This window comes from Alligator sinensis, unplaced genomic scaffold (assembly GCF_000455745.1).
Source record: "Alligator sinensis unplaced genomic scaffold, ASM45574v1 scaffold983_1, whole genome shotgun sequence".
Lineage (NCBI taxonomy): Eukaryota > Metazoa > Chordata > Crocodylia > Alligatoridae > Alligator > Alligator sinensis.
In genome coordinates this window covers 1285823-1309691 of record NW_005842015.1, presented here as the reverse complement: position 1 = coordinate 1309691, position 23869 = coordinate 1285823, and the positions used below count along the sequence as shown (strand labels likewise).

The following is a 23869-nucleotide window of genomic DNA, read 5'->3' as shown; positions in this document are numbered from 1 at the left end:
TATGTTGGCCTCGTTGCAGCAGGATGGCAATCAGCAGTGCCTTGTTTGTACTAGTAATATTTCATAGAAAATTTATATCTTGCAATAACTCTGCACAGTTGCTATTTTTAACGGTGGAACACAGTTCAAGACTAATTAAGTGTTGTTCCTTCAGGCATCAAACAGATGTTACTCAAAGTTTGCCAGGAGCTGGTGGGATCTTCCTAATTAAATTGCATCTAAGGTCAGATGAGCTTTTTTGGGTCTTTCCTTAGGGAAAAAAGACCCCAGAAGATAAGTGCCACAAATTATTTAAAAAAATAAATATGTTTCAAAATCTGTTTCTTTCAGGATGGTGAAAATACTAGTTATTTGCATTACAATAGCACCTACAGCCTTCAGCTTCAGCCAAGAGTCTGACCCTGGTCAGAGAGTCGCCCTGCATCCAGAAGCTTAAAAATTACATACAAAAACTATGCAAGGCAGGAGAAAGGAATTACTAACTTCATTTGCTAGACAGGGAATGGAAACAGAAAGGAATGAAGTACCTAGCCAAGAGGTAACGACAAGTATTTTGTAGAAGAGTCAGGGTTCAAACAGATTCAAATCTAGTTCAAATGGCACATGACTTTTCCAGCACTGAAGGGTAGAATGAATTTGAGAAGTGACCAAATCATTCAATCTACCTCACTTTGCCACTGCAGAATTGGCCTTTGCTCTATGCTGTTTAGGCTTTGTTAACACTACTTCGAGAAGTGCTAGTTGATGGGTCAAGCCCTCCTTGTCTATTAGGAACTTCTGCCATAGTCATCTACATCTCACCCCCAAGGGCCTTTTGCTAGTGTCTATATGCTGGTTTCCCTCTCTTGAATTGCAGCTGTGTAGTTATCCATCAAGCGTTTCAACCTTATACAAATCAACCCCAATGACTGACTCCACATTCTTTGGTCTGGTATTAAGACAAAAAAAAAAAAAAAAAAAAAAAAGATTAAAATAAAGCCAAAGGCTCCTTTAAACTTGTTTATTATGAAATGACAGCAGCTCTTGCAGACTCCTGGCATCCTGCATCTTTCCCACAGCACAGGCCTCCCTGTGGTGGAAGAGCTAGGGGGAAAAATATTTCAGCTTAGCTTGGTGGTTACCTTCACAGCCCAGATGGACTGATCCAAAGGGTGGAAGAGTTTAAAACAGAAGCCGTCCTTTTTGGAGGGTCTTTCGATCAGCTCACAGGAATGGAGCAGGATGGTGCCTACCCACTGCCCAGTCTTTGGTGTTTTGTAAATCAATAGCACGCCTGGTTTCAGAACACACCACAGCTTGGTCCAGCTTTTCAGAGTCCCACGGATCTGCAGGGAAAGCAAGCAAACAGTTTGACTGTTGATCCTTAAATCAAGTATTCAAATGTTTTCAAAACACATGCTTCACTCCAAGTCACATTCTAACAACTTCATTCATGCCAACATGCCCAGTACTCCATGGTTTAATTGCTTTAGGAATACTTATGGAGAAAAACTACTATTCCACATGAGCCAGTATATCAATCTAGCCCCTGGCATTTAACTGATTTGATCTATACAAGTTTTGCTGGAGAGCTGCTGTGTCAAGACATAAATGCTACTTGTTGCTGAGCTGAAAGGTTTCAACGCTTCAAACTCTGAAGTTTTTTACCTACAAAGAACAATATTAATAGAGCTTAAAAACTTAATATGGCATACAAATACATTGTTGTTAGCTTTGGTTCTCTACTACACCATGCACTCCCCCTATTACTAATGACAGTAATCAATCTTTATACTTGTTATAACCCTACATCCTATTTTTTTCCTGAAATCAATGGCTTTTTCTCTCCAAAAATATTAAATCGGAAATCTTTGCTTTATAACTGTTTTAAAATGGGCAGATATTACAGAAAGGGCAGCCAATCCTAAACTTGTGTCAGGAACGAACATACAGAATGAGATGCCCCCCTAATAAATCATACCTATACAAAAATGGGAAGTAACCTTTGCCTATCTCATTGCAGAACTTCAATCTAAATGTTTGTCCTGTTAGGTGTAAGTGTCAGAAACCAATGATAAACTGCCACATCTTCACACAACCAGAAGTTACAGCTGTCAACTAGTCCAATCAATTTTGTTCTGTTCTTTGTCAATTTAAAATCCAACCTGCTGCACCTACAAATGCCAAAGAAATATCTTGCATCTTCCTGCTTTCAAACAATCACTGTCCCTAAATAATCCCTTCTCTGTTAGCTAAAATATAAACTACATCTACAGGAAGAAACAGCATCTCCTTGCCAGGAAGAAGAAAGGATGAAGAAATACCGTCAGTTTTTTCCAAGGCAATAGTTCAGACCTGGCTCCTCTTTCATTCTCCTAACCTTCATACCATAGCCTACCAGGCAATTTAGAGCATTAGCCCCTTGAAGTGCTAATTAAGTTGGGATTTTCCATTCCCTACAACTTTCTTCTTACAGCAGACATTCAAGGATGACCTTTGTCTACTCCCGAGTACAAATCCTGAAACATTTTTTCTCTTATTCCTACAGGTTTACAAACAGTGCTTTGCGTTAAATACCTTCAGCCAATCTGCCATGATCACGACACTGGGATCCTTCAAAGCACTGAAGAGCTGTTTGGTGGCTCTTTTCTTTTCCTGTCTGTAGTTCTTCTTCTGTACCTGTTTCAGAATGGAAGGGAAAAACAGCTGCTGTAAAACATGTTCTTTTTCTGTTATACTTGGAGAAGAAAGACCACTTCTACTATACATCTGAGACAGCTATGCACCAATTACCTCAAACCAGGCATTGTATAGTCTCCCTGGAAATGAAAGGTGCATGTTTTGGTGACTAAATTGTGGCTGGTTTTACAAGCAGCTGAGATAAATGTAAATATGAACTTCAGTGGAGTTTCAGCAGAAAAAGTACTTTATCTTGTTTGGTTTGGTTCTGCTAATTAAGCATTACTAAGGGTGCATACAGATATTACCCTGAGAAGTTTGAGAAGCTAAATCAGGTTAAAAATGGCCACCCAATCTAATGCAGTGATTAGAAAGGTACTGGGAGCCCGATCTAAGGTAAGACAGGGTAGGGGAAGAGGTGGGCAGAACTAAGGGGCTAATGGGTCCACAGATTGGAAAGGCTCTCTGATTTTGTCAAACCCTCCCCCCCCGGGCCCCTTTACACTCCAATCCAGCCAAACCACACTCAATCCACCCTTAATAGAACTAGGGTATTCTCAGTGGTGGCAGATGACAGAACAAGGAGCAACCATCTCGAGTTGCAGCAAGGGAAGTTTAGGTTAGATATTAGAAAGAATTTTCTCGCTAGGAGGGTAGTAAAACACTGGAACAGGTTACCCAGAGAGGTGGTGGAAGCTCCATCCTTCAGGGTTTTCAAAACCTGGCTAGACAAACCTTTGGCTGGGATGATCTAGTTGGGGATGGTCCTGCTTTGAGCAGGGGGTTGGACTAGATGACCTCCTGAGGTCCCTTCCAGCCCTAACTTTCTATGATTCAATCCCTCAAACTGCTCCCAGTGTCAGGTTTACTGGTTTTCACCACTGCTGGGAGCAAGATCAAAATATGTCAGGGTGGGGGGAGGGGTGGGCAGATCAGAGCAGCCAATGGCTCTTTAGTGGGGGGTTGCTGGTGGGATTGGGGGGCTCTCCCCCCTCAATTGGAGGCTACTTTCAACCCTCACCCCACCTCTACCCCCAGATAATCCTCCCCTTATGGACCAACCCCCTGGGCTTCTGGCACTGGCAACTTACTGCAACTGGGCTTCCTGGTCCATGGGAATGGGGGGATGGATGGAGGGGCAGTCAAAGTAGCCCATGGCAAGGGGAGGGGAAAGAAAAGTGCAGCCCTGGGGCTTGAGCTGGGGCACAGCTAGGCTCTCAGCCTTGGGGTTGCATTCCAAATGCATGCAGATGTTCAGTTAGATCAGTCTAACTGTGCCTGATCGAACTTAGCACACCTCTCAGATGAGCTAAAGTTATACTGTGCCAGCCATTTTTTGAACCAATCTACCCTTCAGGAAACATCTGTACAGTTTGGTACTTACATCTACCTAACTAGGGATCTAAGTATAGTCTGCAAGTGGGTGAACTAAGTTAGATTGGGCAGCTATTTTTAAGCCAATCCAACTTCCCAAACATCCGTATAAACCCTCCATCTTCTGTATATCTGGCTACTTGGGCAGTGGAGGCCAACAAAAATTCCTATGCAAGTCTGTGCAGAAGCAGATAAGGTTAATTCTTTCAGTTACATTTACACGTAGATGAAGTCTCCTAGAAAGTCATCCCACATAAGCAAACTGAAGCCTTTGAATTGCACCAGGCAGGACTTGGCCACTTGTTTTAGATCAGCACCACTGCTACTTCGCGTGCATTATACCTTGGAAGTGGTAAGCAAGGAATTTTGGACAAGGCTGTCAGACTTCTGTCAGTCTTCATGGTTATTTTCATCATGTGGATTGTACTGGTTGCCTCAGAAAAGCTGGCTCTACCACCTTGGCGTAGCTGCCCGAGGCAGTTAAAAGGAGCTAAATTATTTAGGTACCATTTCCCAGGCACATGAACACAGATGACCACAAGGGGCTGATATTTCCCAGTTTGTCAAATACAGCAGGAGGAACCTTAAAAACAGTCATGCACAAGTCTCTTATGCAAGACAGGTTTTATTGAACCAGCTTCCTTACACAGAAGCATCAGCTGACCTCTCTTGCTTTATACCAGGCAAACTGTCAGTGCTAAAGGAAGTGTAGTGGATAATATTACAGCAGACTCAGCATTAGAGCTGGGTGAAATTTTCTGGCTAGGAATAAGACGGGCAAAACATACCATTTTGTTCATTTTGATTTTATTCACAAATTCATGTCAAATTTGTGATATTAGATTTGGCTGAAAAACATTTGGAGACTAGATTTATAAAATTGACAGAGGGGAAAATTAAGGTGGCAGTGTACCCTTTTCAGTTAGTGCATTCACCAAGGTTGGTCTCCTCCTGCCAAGGAAATACCCTAACTATCATGCTGGTAGGTTAGAAGGGTGGGTGCCCTCAACCCCTCCTGTTGAGACTGTTTCCCTTTGTATAAACATGCAGTTGGGCAAGGGCATGAACCCAAGTGTCCTGCCACCCAAGCAAGTACTGTGACCATCAGTGTTACTGACAGAGTATCTCATTCTGTGTTCGTGAAGTGGCTCTCCTTCAGTATGATAGACTAAAGAAAATCCAGATCAGAATACCCTATATCCTTGTTTAGTTATGTACACAAAGCTTAATAACTTGGTTTAATGACTAAGGTGGAAGAGTGGCATCATGAGACAGCACATTTTATCCTTACAGAGTCCATAGCTTATGCTTAAGGCACTCTCAGAAAGGAGAGGTGTTGGTTCAAGTCCCCTCAGGGACAGGAAGTTGAACCAAGGTCTCTGACATCCTATACATGTGCTCCAACCTCCAAACTTAAGTAAAGGAGAAGGCACAATCACCAGTGCTTTGGGTTCAGCCTTTTGGGTTTTTTTTTTTCAGAAAAGTAAATAAAACAATGTGGAATGCTTCATTATAGGTTTAATTAAATTCAGTATGGGGTTTTTATTTCAGTTGGAAGGGGAAGAGGTGGAGGGAGAAGGAATCAAATTATTCTCTCAGCCCTTCTCAGTAACTTGCCAAATAACATGATCTGGGAAAAATTACAGCTCTTTTGTTGTTCAAAGAGCTTTAGAATATGTGAACAAATGCATGACAATATTGCTTCTTTTACATCAAATGCATACAAACAATTCCAAGTGCAAGGTTGGATGCCCAAGTGAGAAGGACAAAAGTCTTGGATTTGTATGGACCCATGAAAACAGGATCATTGTGTGTCCAAATAGACAGTGACACTCAGAAAAGGTTTCAAGCTGTAGGGTGCTTTGCTTGCTTGGGTTTTTTTGTTTTTTTTTTTAAAGTTACTAGTCATCTTTAAAAAGAAAGTAAGCAGGTGACACCTCAGCCAAAAGGAACTCATATTGCTCTACACATACCTTTAATGTTTCCTTCTTAGTGAATTTGGCTGTGGGAGATACACACTCTTTATCAGACCCATTGCAAAGCTTATATTCATTCTAAAAAAAAGAGAGAGAGAAGTAATGTATTAACATTAAGATGCTTATGTTATGGTTTAGTGGAAAAAATGTTTACATCTGCCAAGAATCCACTGAAGATGTATCAAGATTTATCAACATAACACCATAAAACTAGACAGACTCAGGAAGGGCCTAGTTGCAGTATACTCTTCACTTCCTTTTAAGTGTGAACCCTTTCTTCTCCCCACAAAGGGTTCTATACAGACACCCAATGATGGTTCCCATCTGTACACAGTCCTTTCTTCTCCTCCATCGATCTGAAAAACGTTTGTTCATTCTTAGATCTTAAAACATTTAACATTCTGAAGTGAAACACTAGCATCTCCACCCCATGAACATTAACAGCAGTTTTTTTAAATTCAATACATATTTAAATGAACAACTGTATTCCCTGAAGACTGGGGTAGGCTTGTTCTGGCAAGGCAGAAATTGCTCAAACAGATATACTTTATAGTGGCCATACTCAGAATTTTTTTTTCTTTCCAAGCTACTGCTTACTCCAGTCGCATCCCATTTTAGTTATAAGGAATCTTGCTCATGTTGGCATTAATCTTTGGCTCAAGAGGTTTTTAAACTGCTACTACTTAAAGACCCAGTTGAGCTGCCTAGAAATGTGCACAGAGAGGAGCAGAGCTAAACTATGTCCTGGATAAAACAAACTTATTTTGGCCTTTGGAAACAAAGCTCAAAATGTATATGTCACTTTAAATCATGTTTGGTGCCAAAGACATTTAAACTCATTTTCAAGGAATCTAATCTCCAATTTGCTGATTTATCTGATGAATTGAGAGGAGATATACTTAGAACACAGTCAGCAGAGCCAATTGGCCAAAAGAATCTCTGCATTAGCTTGCAGGTTCACATGGAATAGCCACGCAGAGCCCAGTTTGATGCTGGGATCCTGACTTAGACTGGTATTGTTAGTGCAACGTCCATGTTCTGGAGTAGAGTAGTGGACGGACTCAGAACACCTATTTATAGAACACCCATAGATACCTAGCTCTTCCACCACTAGTTTCCTATGAGACCATGGGCAAGTTATCTCTGCTTCCCCTTCAAGCCACCTTGTTTATTTAGAGTGTGATCTCTTTGGGTCAGGATTGTCTCTTGTTAGAATAATGTTACTATATTGACTTTGATTGGTGCCTTTAGGCACAACTGCAGTATAAACAAGGGCAGCGTTTGGGCAAGGCATTCAATTGCTACAACACAAGATGAATACTGCGCATCTGTGTTCCAACAGGATAGCAGGAGAACACTGTTTTCAGGAGCTCACTTATAAGAACTGGACTCCCCGTTATGAATTACCAGTAAGCTAGATGACTCTCTGCACTGTCAAGCTTTTTTTTTTTCATATGATCTTTAGAGGTCTTTTTGCTGACTGCCTCAATGTTATGGCTGCACTCACAGGACAACTACAGCCACTGGGCACAAGGTAAAGCTAGGGTTATTACAGAAGTCCATAAGGCATACTCCTTTTAAGAATAAAGCCCTGGGCCTGGAAGAAAGGCAACACATTTAAATAGCATCTGCATTTCCTTGCAAATCTCAGAAGGCTTGGAAGTAAAGGGATCTAGTCAGTTTTGGGGCTGCTAATACCATGGCATTATAAACAGTACTTATTAACTATATAACACTGCTATGTTATTAACAGCCCCAGAACAGAACTAGCTCCCTTCATTGTTAATGTTGTTACAGACCTTGAAAATGGAGAGAGTGCAGCAGTAAAACCATTTGTTTTCTGTCATTTTTTCAAGCCTTCTAAGAGCAATCCTTTGATAGCAGCTTCCCCTTTACAATTGCTGGCACAGTTAAAGGGAATGAGGTGGACAGTGGGGCTGAAATATGCTACAGTATATTTAAGCACTGAAAGCAGGTAACCAATACAGAAATAACCAGTTTGTTACAGTGTAAGCAACAGACAACAAATGAGAACGCTCATTTTGTTTTATAGTTAAATGAATTAAGCACTAGTCTGTTATGCATATAAGTGGAATTCACTGTAATACGATTTCTATTGATCCTTTTCATGTTTCTATCACTTGAATCATAAGGAGTGTTAAAAACCACATGACCATTCCACTTTCCAGGGACCATAAGCACATGTGCCAGAGCCTACATTTTGAAAACTACTGCAGCAGCTAATACACAAGATTTTTGACTCCCTCTGGACCATCTGAAAAGCAAATCCTATGTCATTACTTTTCTAGAAATGTGGAAATTAAGGGCAAAACTTGGAGTTTGAAATACAGAAGTGAACACTGTATGATGTGGTATTTGTTAAATCCATGCTTTTGATATCCTTTGATTGTGAAGGAAAGTTATGCACAATATTTTGCAATAAATACACTTCCTGAATTGCAAAATGAAGACTCAAGTAGTCTATAAACAAGACTTGTGGAGTCCTAGATTTAACTAGGGCTATAACAAATGGTTTTATCACTAATCTCACTCATAAGTTTTTATTTCTGATTCATGCCAACTATTCACTGTTTGGGGGTAGGTTTTTTTTTTGCAGAAGGCCAAATTCTTCCCCCTTTTCTGCAATACATATTTTATACTGCCTTTGCACCTCGAGGCTTTTCCGCGCTCACACTTTACAGCTAGTGATGGTCAAACCTCTGCAAAGAGAATTCTGCCCACAGAGCATATATTGCATTTCACATGTCAGTACTGTGTTACCATCTGAGGTACACTATTAGCTCTTCTTCACGGGAGAAAATATCTCCAAGCATACAAGTTTCCCACAAAGAGAATCCCCTGGGATTATTAAAATGATATTCATAATAATTTCAGATACATCCTCCAAAAAAAATCGGTGGAAAGAATTCTCCCCCACCCTCATTAGCATGAAGAATGAAGAATGTCTTGTCCATGAGATGCAATTATGAGTCAAGTGTTTATAGGCAGTTTCTCTCCCTCTAAACATAAAAAAAGATCAGGCACAGAGAGAAATACCAGGTACTGAGCTCATTAGCTAGACTGAGCAAACAGGAAGATACAAAATGTTCACAAGGTTCTAGGAAATCCTGCTCAGATAGATGGCTACAAAATCTTAATTAACAGAAAGGCACTCTTTGTAACCTAAGCACTGTAAGCTAAACTCATTTATGCAGTTCGTGGAATACTATTTATGCAGAAAGACTGGGAATAACATTTGACCGTGTAAATGCAGCTGGGTGACTTTGCTTGGAGATGAATTCAGCCAAGCAATCAACATCCACAACAAACTGCATGACACCCTGTCCCTAAACCTTCTAGCAGTAGAGATTGCGATGATCACAAAGAAAAGATGTTTTCACGATTAGAAGACTGAACCATCCTGCCCATCTTACAAACCTTGTTACAGTGACTGTTAGAGTGAGAATTTTAAGTTGGGCAAGCAATAAAATGGCACTGAAACCCGGATGTTTGCAAGAAGCAGCAGTGTCTGCTCGTTCAAGGAGCATCTGCTCAAATTTTATGATGCTTTCCAGTGGTACCACACTATAAAACCACCAAGTTTAAGAAAGTGAATCATATCTCCTTGGTACCAACCCCAGCCTCTTTAGGCATTTGATTAAGATTGCATACATATATCAAAAGTAGCTGAAAACATCCCCCATCAGCTAAAATTGAACATCTCTCATAGGTGTTTTTTTAATTACAGGTCAATCAAAACTGGATTAGAACCTGTGGATGTTACGTTTAAGTGACCTCAAGATGGCAGGTTACTTACTGTTGAAGTTCATTACTGCATTTTTCTGAAACATCAATGCATAATTATTGAATTTCATTGCATAGTTGAAACTCTTGGGATACTGTTGTGTCCACACGGGTTGGATTTACTAAATGTGCCAATCACCTAAGCCACTTTGTCACTTGGCATACCCTCTTACTTTTTGTATGAGCATTAGGGCTGTGCGAAGCTTTGGTCCCCGATTCAATTCAGCAGAGATATGGCCTGATCCAGTGGAATGAATCTCCAAATCTGAAGCGAATCAGAGGACCCTTTAATCTCTCCAAATCAAGTCGAAGAGATTCAGCGATTCGGACAGACACAGCTTTAAATATTTTTTCTACATACCTCTAGGTAGCAGGTGGCTTGTAAATGCTGCAATGCTGGGGCACATGGAGTGTGCCACAGAAGCACAGGGGGCTCCCCAGCACGCTCAGCAACAGACCCAAAAGTGGACCAGAAGCACTTCCAATCCACTTCTGGGTCTGCTGGGAAGCACGCAGGGGCCCCTGCAACTCCCCCCCCCGGCCAGCGACTTGTACCTCCTGAGTCTGGGGGAGCACCTGGGGGGGGCACCCTAGCACTCTCCCCAGCGGACCCAGAAGTGGACCAGAAGAACTTCCAGTCCACTTCCAGGTCTGCTGCCAAGTGTGTCAGGGGCTCCCCCACGCTTTTGTGGGACACTCCATGTGCCCCAGCACCACAGCATTCACAAGCTGTGCCTGGTACCTCGAGGTACGCAGATAAAACATTTAAAGCTGTGTCTATGGCTGAATCACTGATTCTCTGAATCAGCACTGAATCTTCCGATTCAGGTTCAATTTGGCTGAATTGAATCGGGGACAATGATCTGAATCAACGAATCGAATCACTGTCTCCGATTCAGGCCAAATCTGAATCCAAATCAAATAGGGCCCATTTTGCACACCCCTAATAAGCATTTCTGGCACAGAAAGATCATTGTACCCCAACAGCCATTGTCATTTGCCAAATGACCAGCTCTGTAAATGCTCAGGAGGAACTGCAACCTTATAGCTGCTAAGTGCCACCTGTTCTACAGGTAATTTCCTGTCCTACATGGTAAACAGGCTCTTATTAAGAAGACTGTGCCCCAAGACATTGAAGAAGAAAAAAAAAAAACCCCGAAGTTCTCTTCGGGTTTTTACCTGCTAAGTAACTTAAGGAAATTGATTCAGGTATAAATAAAACAAATCCAATCTCAATAGCTTTGATTTAAATTACTTTATTTTCATTAGGTTCAATGACTCCATCAACAAAGCTTCCAGGATCAAGAAGATAGAACAGCCTTGACATCACCAAGTAACATCAAGTGCATCTAACGATGGACTTCCATAGACCTACATTTCTCAGCCTAGTATAAAAGGCAGAAATTCTCCACCCTCATAGACTACAACTACAATTTTCTCTCAGTTTTACTGATGTAAATATACAGCAGCTCTTTGAGGTCAGAATGACCAGGGTTTTTGCAATGGTGAAACAGCACAAAATTTCACCCTCTGTCTCTACCAGAGCTGTCAGTCTATATTAAACAAGGAGGGTACTTCATACAACCAGGGGCAGATCTGCAAGGGAGGAGAATGTTGTGGTACCCTCTCCCTCACCTCCTGTTTCGATTCCTGTTCCACCCAAAATTTAAAACCAAAGGCTTCTTAGGGGAGTAGCATTTCTGTTTAGGCAGCAGTGAGGGAGTCGATTGACTTCACAGTTTATTGTAAGCTACCTGATTCTTTCTGAAATCTTCATTCCACAAGTGTTAATGATCTTGATGTTCCATTAATCAGCTAACCATTCTTCTGCAGTTCTGCTGCCCATTAGCTGTTCCTGGTGCTCTAGCTCTTCAGACTATTTTTAACTCTAGCTAAAAATATTAACTCAGGTGTGGAAGTTTTAACTGGAGTGAACACTAATTTAGGTGTGGATATAACTTTCAGTGCAGCACTGGATGTATTGTCAAGCTGCTCAAGAAGGCTAGATTTTTTTATAAATCTGAAATAGGAGATATACATTTGACTGTATATACATTTGGAGATGTATAAGGAGATATACATTTGACATTCTAATGACTACAAAACTAATTATCTTGGGATTATTTTTTGCCTATTTTTAAATACATAATGTATGATATAGCAAATTAATGTGCATTCCAGTAAAGTTGCATTTAGTTTTGCTTCCATGTTAAACTGAATAATATCCCTATGGTGATAGCCCTAGGCTTTATGTTAGTAAAACCTCTAGGTGTTTTTTAAACTGGATGTGTTGTTTTATATTTGATGATATTTGACACCATCTGCACCCCCCACTCCACATTTCAAAATCCTAGATCTACCCATGTGTACAACTGAGGATCTTCACCCTTTAAAATGAAAGAAATGTGCATCTCCTAAAGAAATGCACAATTTGTGCTTTATGCTCATTGCTTTATGACACTGAGAGCAAGTTCACGTAGCAAAAGCCTGTCTAGATGTGTTCCATGGGCTAGAGGAGGAGGAAGAGAGCTCTTCTTGATTCTCAAGCTAGCTCTTTCATTTAAAAGACTAACTGATGGCCCTGGCTATACTCTGTCCTCTTGGAGGTACACCCTTTAGTCAGAATAGGAGTCCCCTTCACTTAAGACTTGCTTAGTAAATGCAATCATAGCATGAGTGAGCATTAGCTGTAACAAGGAAACCTCCATTTATTTAACAAAGCTCTGACATCCGACAGTCACCTCAGGGGCCAGACCTCTCGCTGAAGAGACAGCTCCCCCAGTGCAGTTGGGGAACAAATATGAGCCCCTGGCCGCATTAGAAGAGTGTACAGTAGGGGATGGTGCACTGGAGGGGCCTGCCACCATTACTGAGCGAGCTGAGGACTCCCAGGTAAGCAGAAGAAGAGATGCTGCGTCATCGTTGTGGGCAACTCCTTGCTGAGAGGAACAGAGGGACCCATCCGTCATCTGGATTCCACGGCGTGCAAGGTCTGCTACCTGCCAGAAGCCAGGATCAGGGACATCACGGCGATAACTGCTGACCTCATCCAGTCCTCTGACAACTATCCCATGGTCCTCATCCATGTGGGAACAAATGATGCGGCCAGGAGAAGTCCAGACCATATCATGAGTGACTACAGGGCTCTGGGGACCAGGCTTAGGAAGACGGGGGCACAGGTGGTCTTCTCATCGATCCTCCTGGTCAGCGGTCACAGTAGGCATCACATCACCCATGTCAGAGAAGTCAACCTGTGGCTCCGGAGTCAGTGCCATCATGCGGGTTTTGGCTTCCTGGACCACGATCCACACTTCCATGCAATGGACCTCCTGGGACACAATGGGCTTCATCTCTCCACAAAAGGTAAGAGACTTTTCTTACAGGTTGACTGACTTCCTACGTTTGGCTTTAAACTAAGTATGATGGGGTATGGGGAGGCAGGAGATGGAGAGAGTCTAGAACCTACAAACTGTTGGACATGCAGCAGTACACCCCAGGTAAGTAGCAAGCGGCCCTTTGGGCATCAGAACAGTGGGGCACGAAAGGCACCACTCAGAGGGCTCAAGTGCCTCTATACTAATGCAAGGAGCATGGGGAACAAACAGGAAGTACTCACACTTCTGCTTGCAGATAATAACTTTGATTTAGTGGGGCTAACAGAAACCTGGTGGGACCCTACACATGACTGGGCAGTACACACTGAGGGCTATAGGTTGTACAGAAGGGACAAAGTAAGGAGGAAAGGGTGTGGGGTTGCTCTCTATGTAAAGGAGTATTATACATCTACCCTAATCAAAATGGGATCAGAGGAGGAGAAAGTTGAGGCATTGTGGATTAGGATACATGGAGGTTAAGGGGAAAGGGACTTGGTGGTGGGGGTCTGCTACAGACCACCACATCAAGAGGAATAGCAAGACTTGGAATTCCCGAGGCAGCTCTCAGAGGCCATACAGTCTAAGGATGTGGTTGTCATGGGGGAACTAAACTACCCTGACATCTGCTGGGAGGAGCAGTCAGCCAAATCCAACCATTCATGTAGGTTCTTAACCTGTGTGCACGACCATCACCTAACACAGGAGGTATGTGGTCCCACTAAGGGGAAATGCCTTACTGGAACTGGTGTTGACTACAGGGGAGGACCTGGTAGGGGAGCTGCAGATTCGTGGTCACCTTGGAGACAGTGACCACCAATCAATCAAATTCACAGTACGGCATAGGGTGGGTAAGATAACTAGTAGGGTGGAAGTGCTTGACTTTAGGAAGGCTAACTTCAGTGTGCATAGGAGTCTAGTCAATGACACACTTAGAGAAGGCATATAGGCGGTGGAAGCAACCAAAGAGTATACCTATTCGGGCCGCACTTACAGGGAGGCAGTTGGAAAGACCAAAGCAACTACATAGCTGAGGCTGGCAACACAAATTAAAGACAACAAAGTCATTTTTTGGAATGTAGGGAGTAAAAAGAAGGTGCTGGGCAGCATAGGACCCTTACTGATTAAGAAGGAGCAATTAGTGACAGACAGCAGGGAAAAGGCTGAGCTATTCAATGAGCTTTTTGCCTCAGTGTTCCTGAACAAGGGTCAAGAAAAGTCTCCTAATGGGTTCTTAGATGGGTATCAGAAGGACACCAGCCTACCAACTGTTGATGCTGACTTGGTGCAGTCACTTGGATGGACTGGATGTGTTCAAGTCAGCAGGTCTGGATAAGCTGCATCTGAGGGTACTGAGGGAATTGGCCGGTGTCATAGCAGAACCACTGGCACAGCTGTTTGAGCGCTCGTGGCACTTGGGCCAGGTCCCAGAGGACTGGAAAAGGGCCAATGCGGTCCCTGTTTTCAAGAAGGGGAGGAAGGAGGATCCAAGTAATTATAGGCTAGTCAGTCTCACCTCCATCCTTGGAAAGGTCTTTGAAAAGATTATGAAGGACCTTATTTGTGGGAGTCCAGCGGGAAAAATAATGCAGCAGGGAAACCAGCATGGATTTGTAGCAGGTAGATCGTGCCTGACCAATCTGGTTTTGTTTTATGACAGGGTCATAAAATGCTCAGACGCAGGAGTAGAGGTGGACGTCATTTTCCTTGGATTTTAGCAAGGCCTTCAATATAGTATCTCATCCCATTCTCATAAATAAATTAAGAGGCTATGACGTAGATGTTTACATGGTCCGGTGGGTGGCAAATTGGCTTAGCAGTTGCACCCAGAGAGTGGCAGGAGACAGATTGGTATCAACCTGGAAGGATGTGGGTAGTGGGGTCCCACAGGGTTCAGTCCTTGGACCTGTACTCTTCAATATCTTCAATCGGTGACTTGGCTGTGACTGTGAAGTGAACTCTGTCCAAGATTGTGGATGATACTAAATTGTGGGGTGAAGTGCACACTCCAGAGGGTAGAGAACGATTGCAGGCAGACCTGGATAGGTTAGAAAAGTGGGTAGTACCCAATAGGATGCAGTATAATATGAAAAGAGAAGAGTGCTGCACCTAGGGTGCAAAAATATCCAGCACACCTACTGGCTGGGAAGTGACCCTCTCAGCAGCACAGAAGCCGAAAGGGATCTCAGTCATAGTGGACTCCAAGATGAACATGAATCATCAGCATGATGAAGTCATCAGCAAAGCTAACTGCACTTTTGTCATGCATCAGCAGATGCATGACAAACAGATTCAAGGAGGTGATACTTCCCCTCTATGTGGCATTGGTCAGACCACAGTTGGAGTACTGCATCCAGTTTTGGGTGCCACACTTCAAGAAAGGTGTTGATAGACTCGAGAGGGTCTGGAGGACGGCCACTCGTATGGTTAGGGGCTTACAGGACAAGCCCTGTGAGGAGAGACCGAGGGATCTGGACCTCTTCAGCCTCCACAAGAGAAGGCCAAGAAATGATTTTGTGGCCACCTACAAACTCATTAGGGGGACACAGCAAGAGATCAGAGATGCTCCGTTCACCAGGGCGCCTCTTAGGGTAACAACGAACAATGGTCACAAACTGACAAAGAGCAGATTTAGGTCAGATATCAGGAAAAAACTTCTTCACGGTAAGTGTGGCCAAAATTTGGGATGGGCTTCCAAGGGAGGTGGTGCTCTCCCTTACCTTGGGGGTCTTTAAGAGAAGACTCGATAGGCATCTGGCTGGGGGCATCTGACCCCAGCACTCCAGCTCTCTTTCCTGCCTAGGCAGGGGGTCGGACTCAATAATCTGTTGAGATCCCTTCCAACCCTAGCATCTATGAATCTATATGCCCTTATAACAGAACGCTGCAATGCTCTAACAATAGTGATATACTAAAATCAGCATCTGACACAACCTAAATACTTTTACTACTTAGAAACATGGTGCATCAGCATGCAAACACTTCTAGGGTGTAGGACAGGTGGCAGCTGGCATACAGCAGGTAGGTTAATACTGAGGGAAAACAAGGTTCTTTGGGTATATCTGATATCTTTTATTAGGCCAACAGGAAACACATTTGTGGACCACTGACACTATTCAGCATTGTGTACACAGAGCAAGTCTGTGCTCACTGAGCTTCTAAATCTGATTAAGAACTATTCTAGAGGTGTCTACTTGTCCTCTGTGAAACATTAGCAGTCTGAAAATCACTGGCTGCCAACGCTGTTTCCCATTCTCTTCCTTTCAAAAGGAACACAGGACATAGCAGCTGGAAAAAAAAACACCACCCAAACAAAAACCCAGACACCCAGCATGTTAACTTTGTTTCACAAAGGTTAAAATTGTTATCACATTAAAGACAGCATAAACATTTCCCCAGTCTCTCCTTTATGGGTACCAGCTCCTATGGTCAGATGGTAATTTTGCTGCTATAGTTAGCAAGAGAAGTGACCTATGAGAAATGCCCTTACAAGATGTAACCTGCACTCCAGAGAAACTAGGGAGCCCTTGATCCAATATTAAAATGAAGTGTTCCTCTCCAACACAGGGCACTTGGAGAAGTTACCAAAAGGCACCTTGAACACACTAACTTTTTGTGCTTTACACAAAGCACTTAAAATTAGTGTCATAAAAAGTAACAGACGTCCAGCATCTGATGGTGGGGGCTCAGTGCATCCAGAGGCCAGGAGGCAGGGGGCACTGCTATGGAAGCTGGCTAGGCCCTGCCACCCCCAATCACTGCACTACTGGGCAATAGCTGGGAGCACCCCAGGGTTTGCTCCCCTGATTGCCTAGGAGAGCTGGCCAGGCAGGGGAAACAATTGGCTGGGAGAGCTAGCCAGCATGCATTCCCCTATGCTTGGGGGGGGCAGAAGGGCAGTGGGAGGGCTTGGGGAAGTGTGTCCCCTCTGCTGATACTATCGAGCACTGGGGATGCTTTCCTGGGGGCGGGGATTCCTGGCCAGGGCCCCTCAAGCACCAATCGCTGGGTTGTTTCCTACCACCCTGCCCGGAGACAGCCGGCTGAGAGCCTGCCAACATGCATTCCCCAGTATGGGGGGCGGTGCCCCTCCCCTGGCCCCAGGAAAAGGTCCCCAGGGCCCAATGGCAGCTGTTGGGGGTGGGATGCTCCTCTCCCTGCCACCCCCAGGGAAATACATGCCAGTCAGCTCTCGGCCAGCTGACTGCAGGTGGGTGGGGAGGGAATAGCAGCCTGGCAATCAGGGGTTGGGAGGTTCTGGCTGGGACACTGCCCCCCCACCGAAAGTGTCCCTAGGGCCTGATGGCACTGGCGGTGGGGCAGCCTCCCTGAGGCCCCCCTCAACATGGGGCAACGTGTGCTGGCCAGCTCTTGGCTGTCTGTCTCCAGGCTGGTGGTGGAGGGACCACCAGCCCAGTGGTCAGGGATGCCCTGGCTGGGACCACCTCCCTGGAAAGTGCCCTCAGTACCTGATGGCACTGGCAGGGGGACACTTCCCAAGCCCACCAAAACACACACGCCTCCCCACATGGGGGAATGAATGCTGGCCCGCTTTTTCGGCCAGCTGTTTCCCGGCAGGCAGGGGAGCAAGTGCTGGGGTGCTAGGGCACACTCCCTAAATGCCCCCTCCTGTGCTCTCCTCCTCCCAGCCCTGCTGCACAAGGAAGAGACTCTCTGCCTTCTCCCTGTGGCAAACTGAGGGCATGGCATGTGGGTGGAATCACCCACACATAACCCTCGCAGGGAACCTGTATAGAAGCTCCCTAAGGCGCACATCTCTAGAGCATCTTCAGCAGACAGCTGATTTAACAAGGGTTAATTTTTTGCCCAATTGCTCTACAGCCAGGATGCAACACACATGCATGGCTGCAGAGAGCTTTTAAAATGGCCACTTTCAGGGGCCTGATAGTGTGAAAAATGTAACTTTTATCTGCACCCACATTATCAGGAACAGCCTCATTATCCTCAATGGTATTTAATTTATTGCATGACAGAAGGCTATTTAAGCACCTAATCCAAAGCATGGAGCGACTCAATGTAAAGACTCCCATTGACTTAACTGAGCTTTGACTCAGGCCCCGAATTGTTCGGCAAATACCCTAGTTTAGAATTCCAGTTGTCTTGTTTCTAACGCATCCAGGCATTACCCATGCAACATTGAGTAGATCACTTGTTCTGAACCTCAGCTTTCTAGGTTGTATACAAGATTCCCCTACTTCAGCAGCAATGCAATGATAAAAGGTGTTTGTGCACATAAGAGAAAGAGCAAAATGAGCAGAAAGTGGCAAGGGGCAAACACAGAAAGACATAAAAATAAGCAAGTTTGATTACTATCAGTCTTTAAGTGTGTGTGGTTGGGGGCGGGGGGGGAAGATAACCATTGAGAGTTAGAAGTATTTTTCATAACTGCACTAAAGTTGTTGTACTGCAGTTTAGCAAAACATTTTGTACCTCTCTACTGGAACAAAGTAGCAATTTTTAAAGTCAAGGTCACAGATATTATGGGACTGTTACAATGTCATTTAACTCTGCCCCTGCCCCACTTCAAATGGTGGGTGGGAGGGAGGGGGTACAACTTGCAACCCTAGGTTAAGCTTAAAAAAAAATTAATTTAGATTGATAAGATATAAAAAGGACTATTCTATAATACTCTATTCTATTTTAAATGCCACAGAAAGTCTTGCTGCCTCGTAACATTAATTCCATTTCAAATTCAAACCAATTTAAGAACATAAGTGCCCTACTGGGTTACACAATGGTCTGTCTAGCCCAGCATCCTCTCTCAGCAGCAAGTAGTAGAAGCTTTAAAGGGAGATTATATGTACATGGCATGTTTAGTTTAATTCATCCCATCATACCCTTTCTAAGGTAAAACACAATTGATTTAAGGATGACAGACAATAGATCCCCGACTGTTATACTCAATAGCTCCCAATGGAGCCACCCTCCAAGAATTTGTTTAATGGCTTTTTGAACCTGTCTATACTATTTTACTCTACAACCACCTACGGCAATGAGTTCCACAAGTTAACATCATTCTGTGTAAAAAAAGAACGTCCTTGTTTTTTTTCGTTTTGGTATACTTGTCTCTAGTTTCAGTGGGGCCCCATTGAATTCTTAAGTAAAGAGGCTTTCCCTGCTGTTATGTGGGATGGAGCTTTCATTCCTTTTTGTGTGATCCAATTACTCAAGCAAGACAGGAAAACATTACATTAAAACATTTAATAATTTTAAAATTAAATATAACTTGAATATTCAGTTAAAAATATGTTTGGTTGCAACATTTAATAAATCCCTTAGCCTTTAGTAACTCCATTTTATCTCAGTACCTGAGAGAGGACAGATGGGTAGAGTTATGACCACCATTAACCCAGGGTTACACAGTAATGGTGCTGTAGCTTTACATGAGTTTGTCTCCCCATTTTCATTTGTCGTAGTGGAACTTGCATCCATTCTGTTCAGTGAAGTGTTCAGGAAGATTAATGGCTATGTGCATCTAGGACTTCTCAATTTTCTCTCCTCTCAGACACTAAAGCCAAAATCCTAGACCAACTAAAGGCAAGACTCCCTGTGCCTTTTAATGTTGAAACTTAAGGAAAAAGTTACTTCCTTGGCCTGGCCATGGGAGTTTCATCTAGGCCAAGTACAGATATTTGGGGGCCTTGGGGGAGGTTAAATTGGATCAAAATGGCTGCCTGATTTCAGGTAAGTCAGGATGCAGGAAGGGGAAACTGGGCGTTGGGGGTCCAGCAGGCTGGAGGGTATGGGGGTCTGCTGGGGGATGAGGGGCGGTGCAACCCATGAGAGGTGGGTACTAGCGCAACCCACAGGTGCAGTGGGCAGGGGCTGGCACAACCCATGAAGGTTGTGGGGGCAAGAATGACCTGCAGGTGGAGCGGGGTCCCTCTCCCAGCAAGCCTACACCCCCATACAGATTCACAAAATTTTAGGTCTGGAAGGGACCTCGTGAGACCATTGGGTCCAGCCCCCCCTGCTTTGTGCATACCTCCCACCCCTTCTACCACTGGGACTTACTTGCTCAACTCTAGTAGTGGCAAATGCTGATAAAAATAGCTGCACAGGAAACATCTTGTGGGATGGGGGTTGAAAGACCTGGCTGGTTGGGAGCAGTCGGGAGTTGGGCGGGGGGGGGGGAAACAACCCAGAAAACCCAGTTAGGAACAGGGGTCAGGGGGAGTATGAAAAGAGCAGTCCTGGGGCTGGGGCAAGTGATTGGGTTTTCCTGCACCAGGGCTGCACAGGGAAGGTGTGTAGGAGCTCCATGCACTGCTTTGACCCGAATTGAATAAAATTTGATACTACATAGATCCAAGTTTAAGTTAAACCAAGCTCTGCTATTTTAGACTGGTTTGTGTGCATGGAACTGCTGTACAGTTACAGGTTTAGACTGATTGCCAGTCACTGAGACCAGGTCTGTAAGCATAAGTTTAGCACCAGAATGAGCCAAGTTTAAATCGGGCAGCCATTTTGAACCCCATTTAACCTCCCCAAATACCTGTACTGCTTCTTTATGGCTAAGGGCACGTGGATGCTGGTGAGGAATAGAAGTGATGAAGAGATTTCTTCTGATCCTTTGTTCAGTTCTGTTCAGCTTTCAGTCCTCCAGACTTTATGCTAAGAGTTGGATAAGACAACAAAGTGAAGGAAGCCACAAAGACTTGTCACAACATCTTTGCAAACTGGTTCGTTAGGCTACTCATCCTGAGACTGTGTTGGCTCATTCTCATCTGCTTTGGCAAAGTGCTGAGGCTAGGATGAAAGGACAGAAGGAGCTCACCTACTCAAATCCTGACACAGACAGCTAGTTAGAAAAATAATTGTGCTTATGTTCCCCATATCTGTGTGTAAACTATTGTCCATGATATTTCATTACAGCTCCACTGGCAAGAGCAATGTCTGAAATGCTTGGACTCTTCTCTAGGGCTATGCTGGGCCTACACAAAGAACATTTTGTTCCTGGACCTCACTGATTTGGGTTCTGAATCCAATCAGATCTTCCTGCCAACTGAATCTGGTCCCGATTCCTTGATTCACTGGGTAAATGGCAAAAACCCTTGTGCACTGCCAGAGTTGTGACTGATCTTTTATCGCGTCTCTGAATGTAAATGTGGCTATAATTAACTCCAAAGGTTCAAGGCATGCTGCCACCTGGAACTCAAATGATTGGTTTAAAGACAGTTTAGGATTTGCAGTGGCACTATTAAAATGAAATTGATACATCATAACAAGCTCAAGGACTCTCACTGTGCAACTAAAATAAAAGGGAACAGGGGAAGCTTTTAGCAACCATTTAGGCTCATCTTTTAGAATGCAAATCAAACAAGCAAGCCAAAAAACCAAAACTTCAAACAAGTCAACCATACAGAAAACCTCACTTGTGACAATCTAAGCAAATCTAAGTCGTGTATCAGTTAATGGTATGTGACATTGGACCTTCTGTCATGTAATAAGTTTAAATACAATTATGGCACAAGTAGTGCTCCTTTTCAGTAGCTTGCTCTGAAGTCTCAGTTGAATTAGGGCCCCAGTGACAGGCACTGCACAGATGCAGTACCGGGTCTCTTTAGCCCCAGTCCAGTGCCCCACCACAAGTCATATTTCCTCTTCTTCTATTTACCCTTTGAGAGAGACAACATATTTTGGAAAAAACATACACAGCAGAGGAACAATGCTACAGATGCACAGATTTACAATAAGGGCAGTTACATTTGTTGGGCAAGATGCACAAACACGCACAATATTTTTTTCCCCCACTTTGAGCAGCGATTCTCAACCAGGGTGCATGCCATGGTACCATGGAGTGCAGCCAGATCCTTTGAATGGTGCCACGAGGTGTGAGAATATAGGCAGCTATCTCACTGCCTGGTCCCTCTGTAAGAAGGTAACCACTGTAATACGTAAATTAGTTTTTGAAATTGTGAACTACCTAATTTCAGAAGAGTTATGGAGAGGTGCCTCAAGTTCAAAAAGGTTGAGGACCACTGCCAAAGGACCTAAAATGTTTTCTTCTTTATGCTGCCTAAATGGGGCAGCTGCTTTAAATTTACTTTGTTGACACAGTCCTGTCTTATGCCTAATTGAGAGAAGTGGTATAACAAAGAATGAAGTGACTTAGGAGCTTGGTCATGACAAAGTTACAAGTATTTAGGAACCTGAGGCCTATCGTGGTCCAAACATAATGATCATATAACTGATGATCACTACCAATACAAAATGCACTGGTGGTCTTAGAGCAGTTTCAAGTGAGCAGCTGTTTGCCCTAGATCTTGTGTTAATTGGCTAACAGTCTCAGACAGAACAAACACCTGGTCAAAAGCTGGACATAAGCTCTTGGTCTTTAGGAAACCCACCTCCCAGAAGTGTGGAGACAAAAAAAAATAGTTGAGCTTTTGGGGAAGGTTCTCTACCATTGTATTCATTCGAGAGGGTTGCCTCTGTTGTCAGCTTAGCATTTCCTACCAAAAATATATATATTTTTTTTTTTTTGGATTAAAAGCAAATAGGTGCTTTCTTTTGCTTTGCTGCTTCAGCTGGGGCATGCTCTGCCATAATTCCAAGAGCAGTACCAGTCCAAAATCCCTCTTTACACCATGTCAAACATTTTTCTCCTATCCACAAAAACAGAAGAGCTGCATCATTGTAGATACCAGTAATTTACTGGCTGGTAGGCAGCTTTAGTACAAATAGGCTGGTGGGCTGCCCATAGAGCTATTGTTTGAGCCCCATTTGTGACAGATTCTCAAGACTTGTTTCAAAATGCTCTGCTGGCGATGCAAACAGAAGAGCAGGATGGTATGATTTTAACCTAGACTTTTCTAGCCATGGTGGAGTGGGCAAGATGAAAACTGTAGGCATGGAACCTAGCTGGGGACCAAACTGTGACCAAGTCATCTGCAAGTATTGAAGACCTCACCTGAAGCTGACCAGACCATCAGGATGGAAAACAGCATCTGTACATTTTTGCAGCTTTAGCACATTTAGTTACCAATGTAATTGCTTCCAGTGCTGAAGAGGAGCGAGGGAGTCCTAGTTTTGTTTTTGCTGCCCTTGGTATGTAGATTGGGACTCTGGGGCGCTTCAAAGCAGCTGTGCAATGGATGGAGTCCAACTGAATAGAGCTCAGTACAGGATCATGAGCTTGGCTCAGCAAAAACAAACCTGGATCTAACTAGACATTGAAAGGCAATAGATAAGGGTTGATAAAATATTTAAGTTGTGCCCCATCTCTAATTCTTAGGGGCTAACTGGTCTTAATGCTGTAGAGGGACTTGATATTCTTCAAGTACACATTTAGTTAAAGCTCCACAACCTTCCAAAAGACTCCCATCTTTGCATATAGAGACAGTCATAGAAGAATAAAAAATTAGGGCCTCAAGTTGGAAAGATTAATACCAAGACCAAGACCTTAATAACATCCATCAAAGCACTTCAGGGGAAAGAGAGAAAGAATCCGAGAAGTCTTCACTCCATTTTGTTGCCCATTACCTATAAATCAATCTGCTAGCCAACAGAGAAGCCTTAGGCAGGGATTAAGAAAAGCCTATACATACCCTTCACACTTCTTGGCGATTAGGAGTGCATTCACAAATGCTTTGCAGGTAACTGCACAGCAGTCTAATTTGCTCCAGTATAGAGCATTTATACACGTACTTTTTTATCCTGCGA

General features: G+C 43.6%; 1 protein-coding gene across 6 annotated transcripts in view; it reads right to left on the bottom strand.

Annotated features, from left to right (window-relative positions):
* The window catches only part of OSBPL5 (oxysterol binding protein like 5), a 230029-nt gene that overhangs the window by 75058 nt on the left and 131102 nt on the right, over positions 1 to 23869 (bottom strand). For all 6 annotated transcript variants that reach the window (XM_006022021.3, XM_006022026.3, XM_006022025.2 and 3 more), the window contains 3 exons: positions 6006 to 6086; positions 2557 to 2658; positions 1122 to 1325 (listed from right to left, as the gene is read on the bottom strand). In XM_006022021.3, coding sequence (XP_006022083.1) covers positions 1122 to 1325; positions 2557 to 2658; positions 6006 to 6086 — 387 coding nt within the window. The remainder of the gene's footprint in view (positions 1 to 1121; positions 1326 to 2556; positions 2659 to 6005; positions 6087 to 23869) is intronic.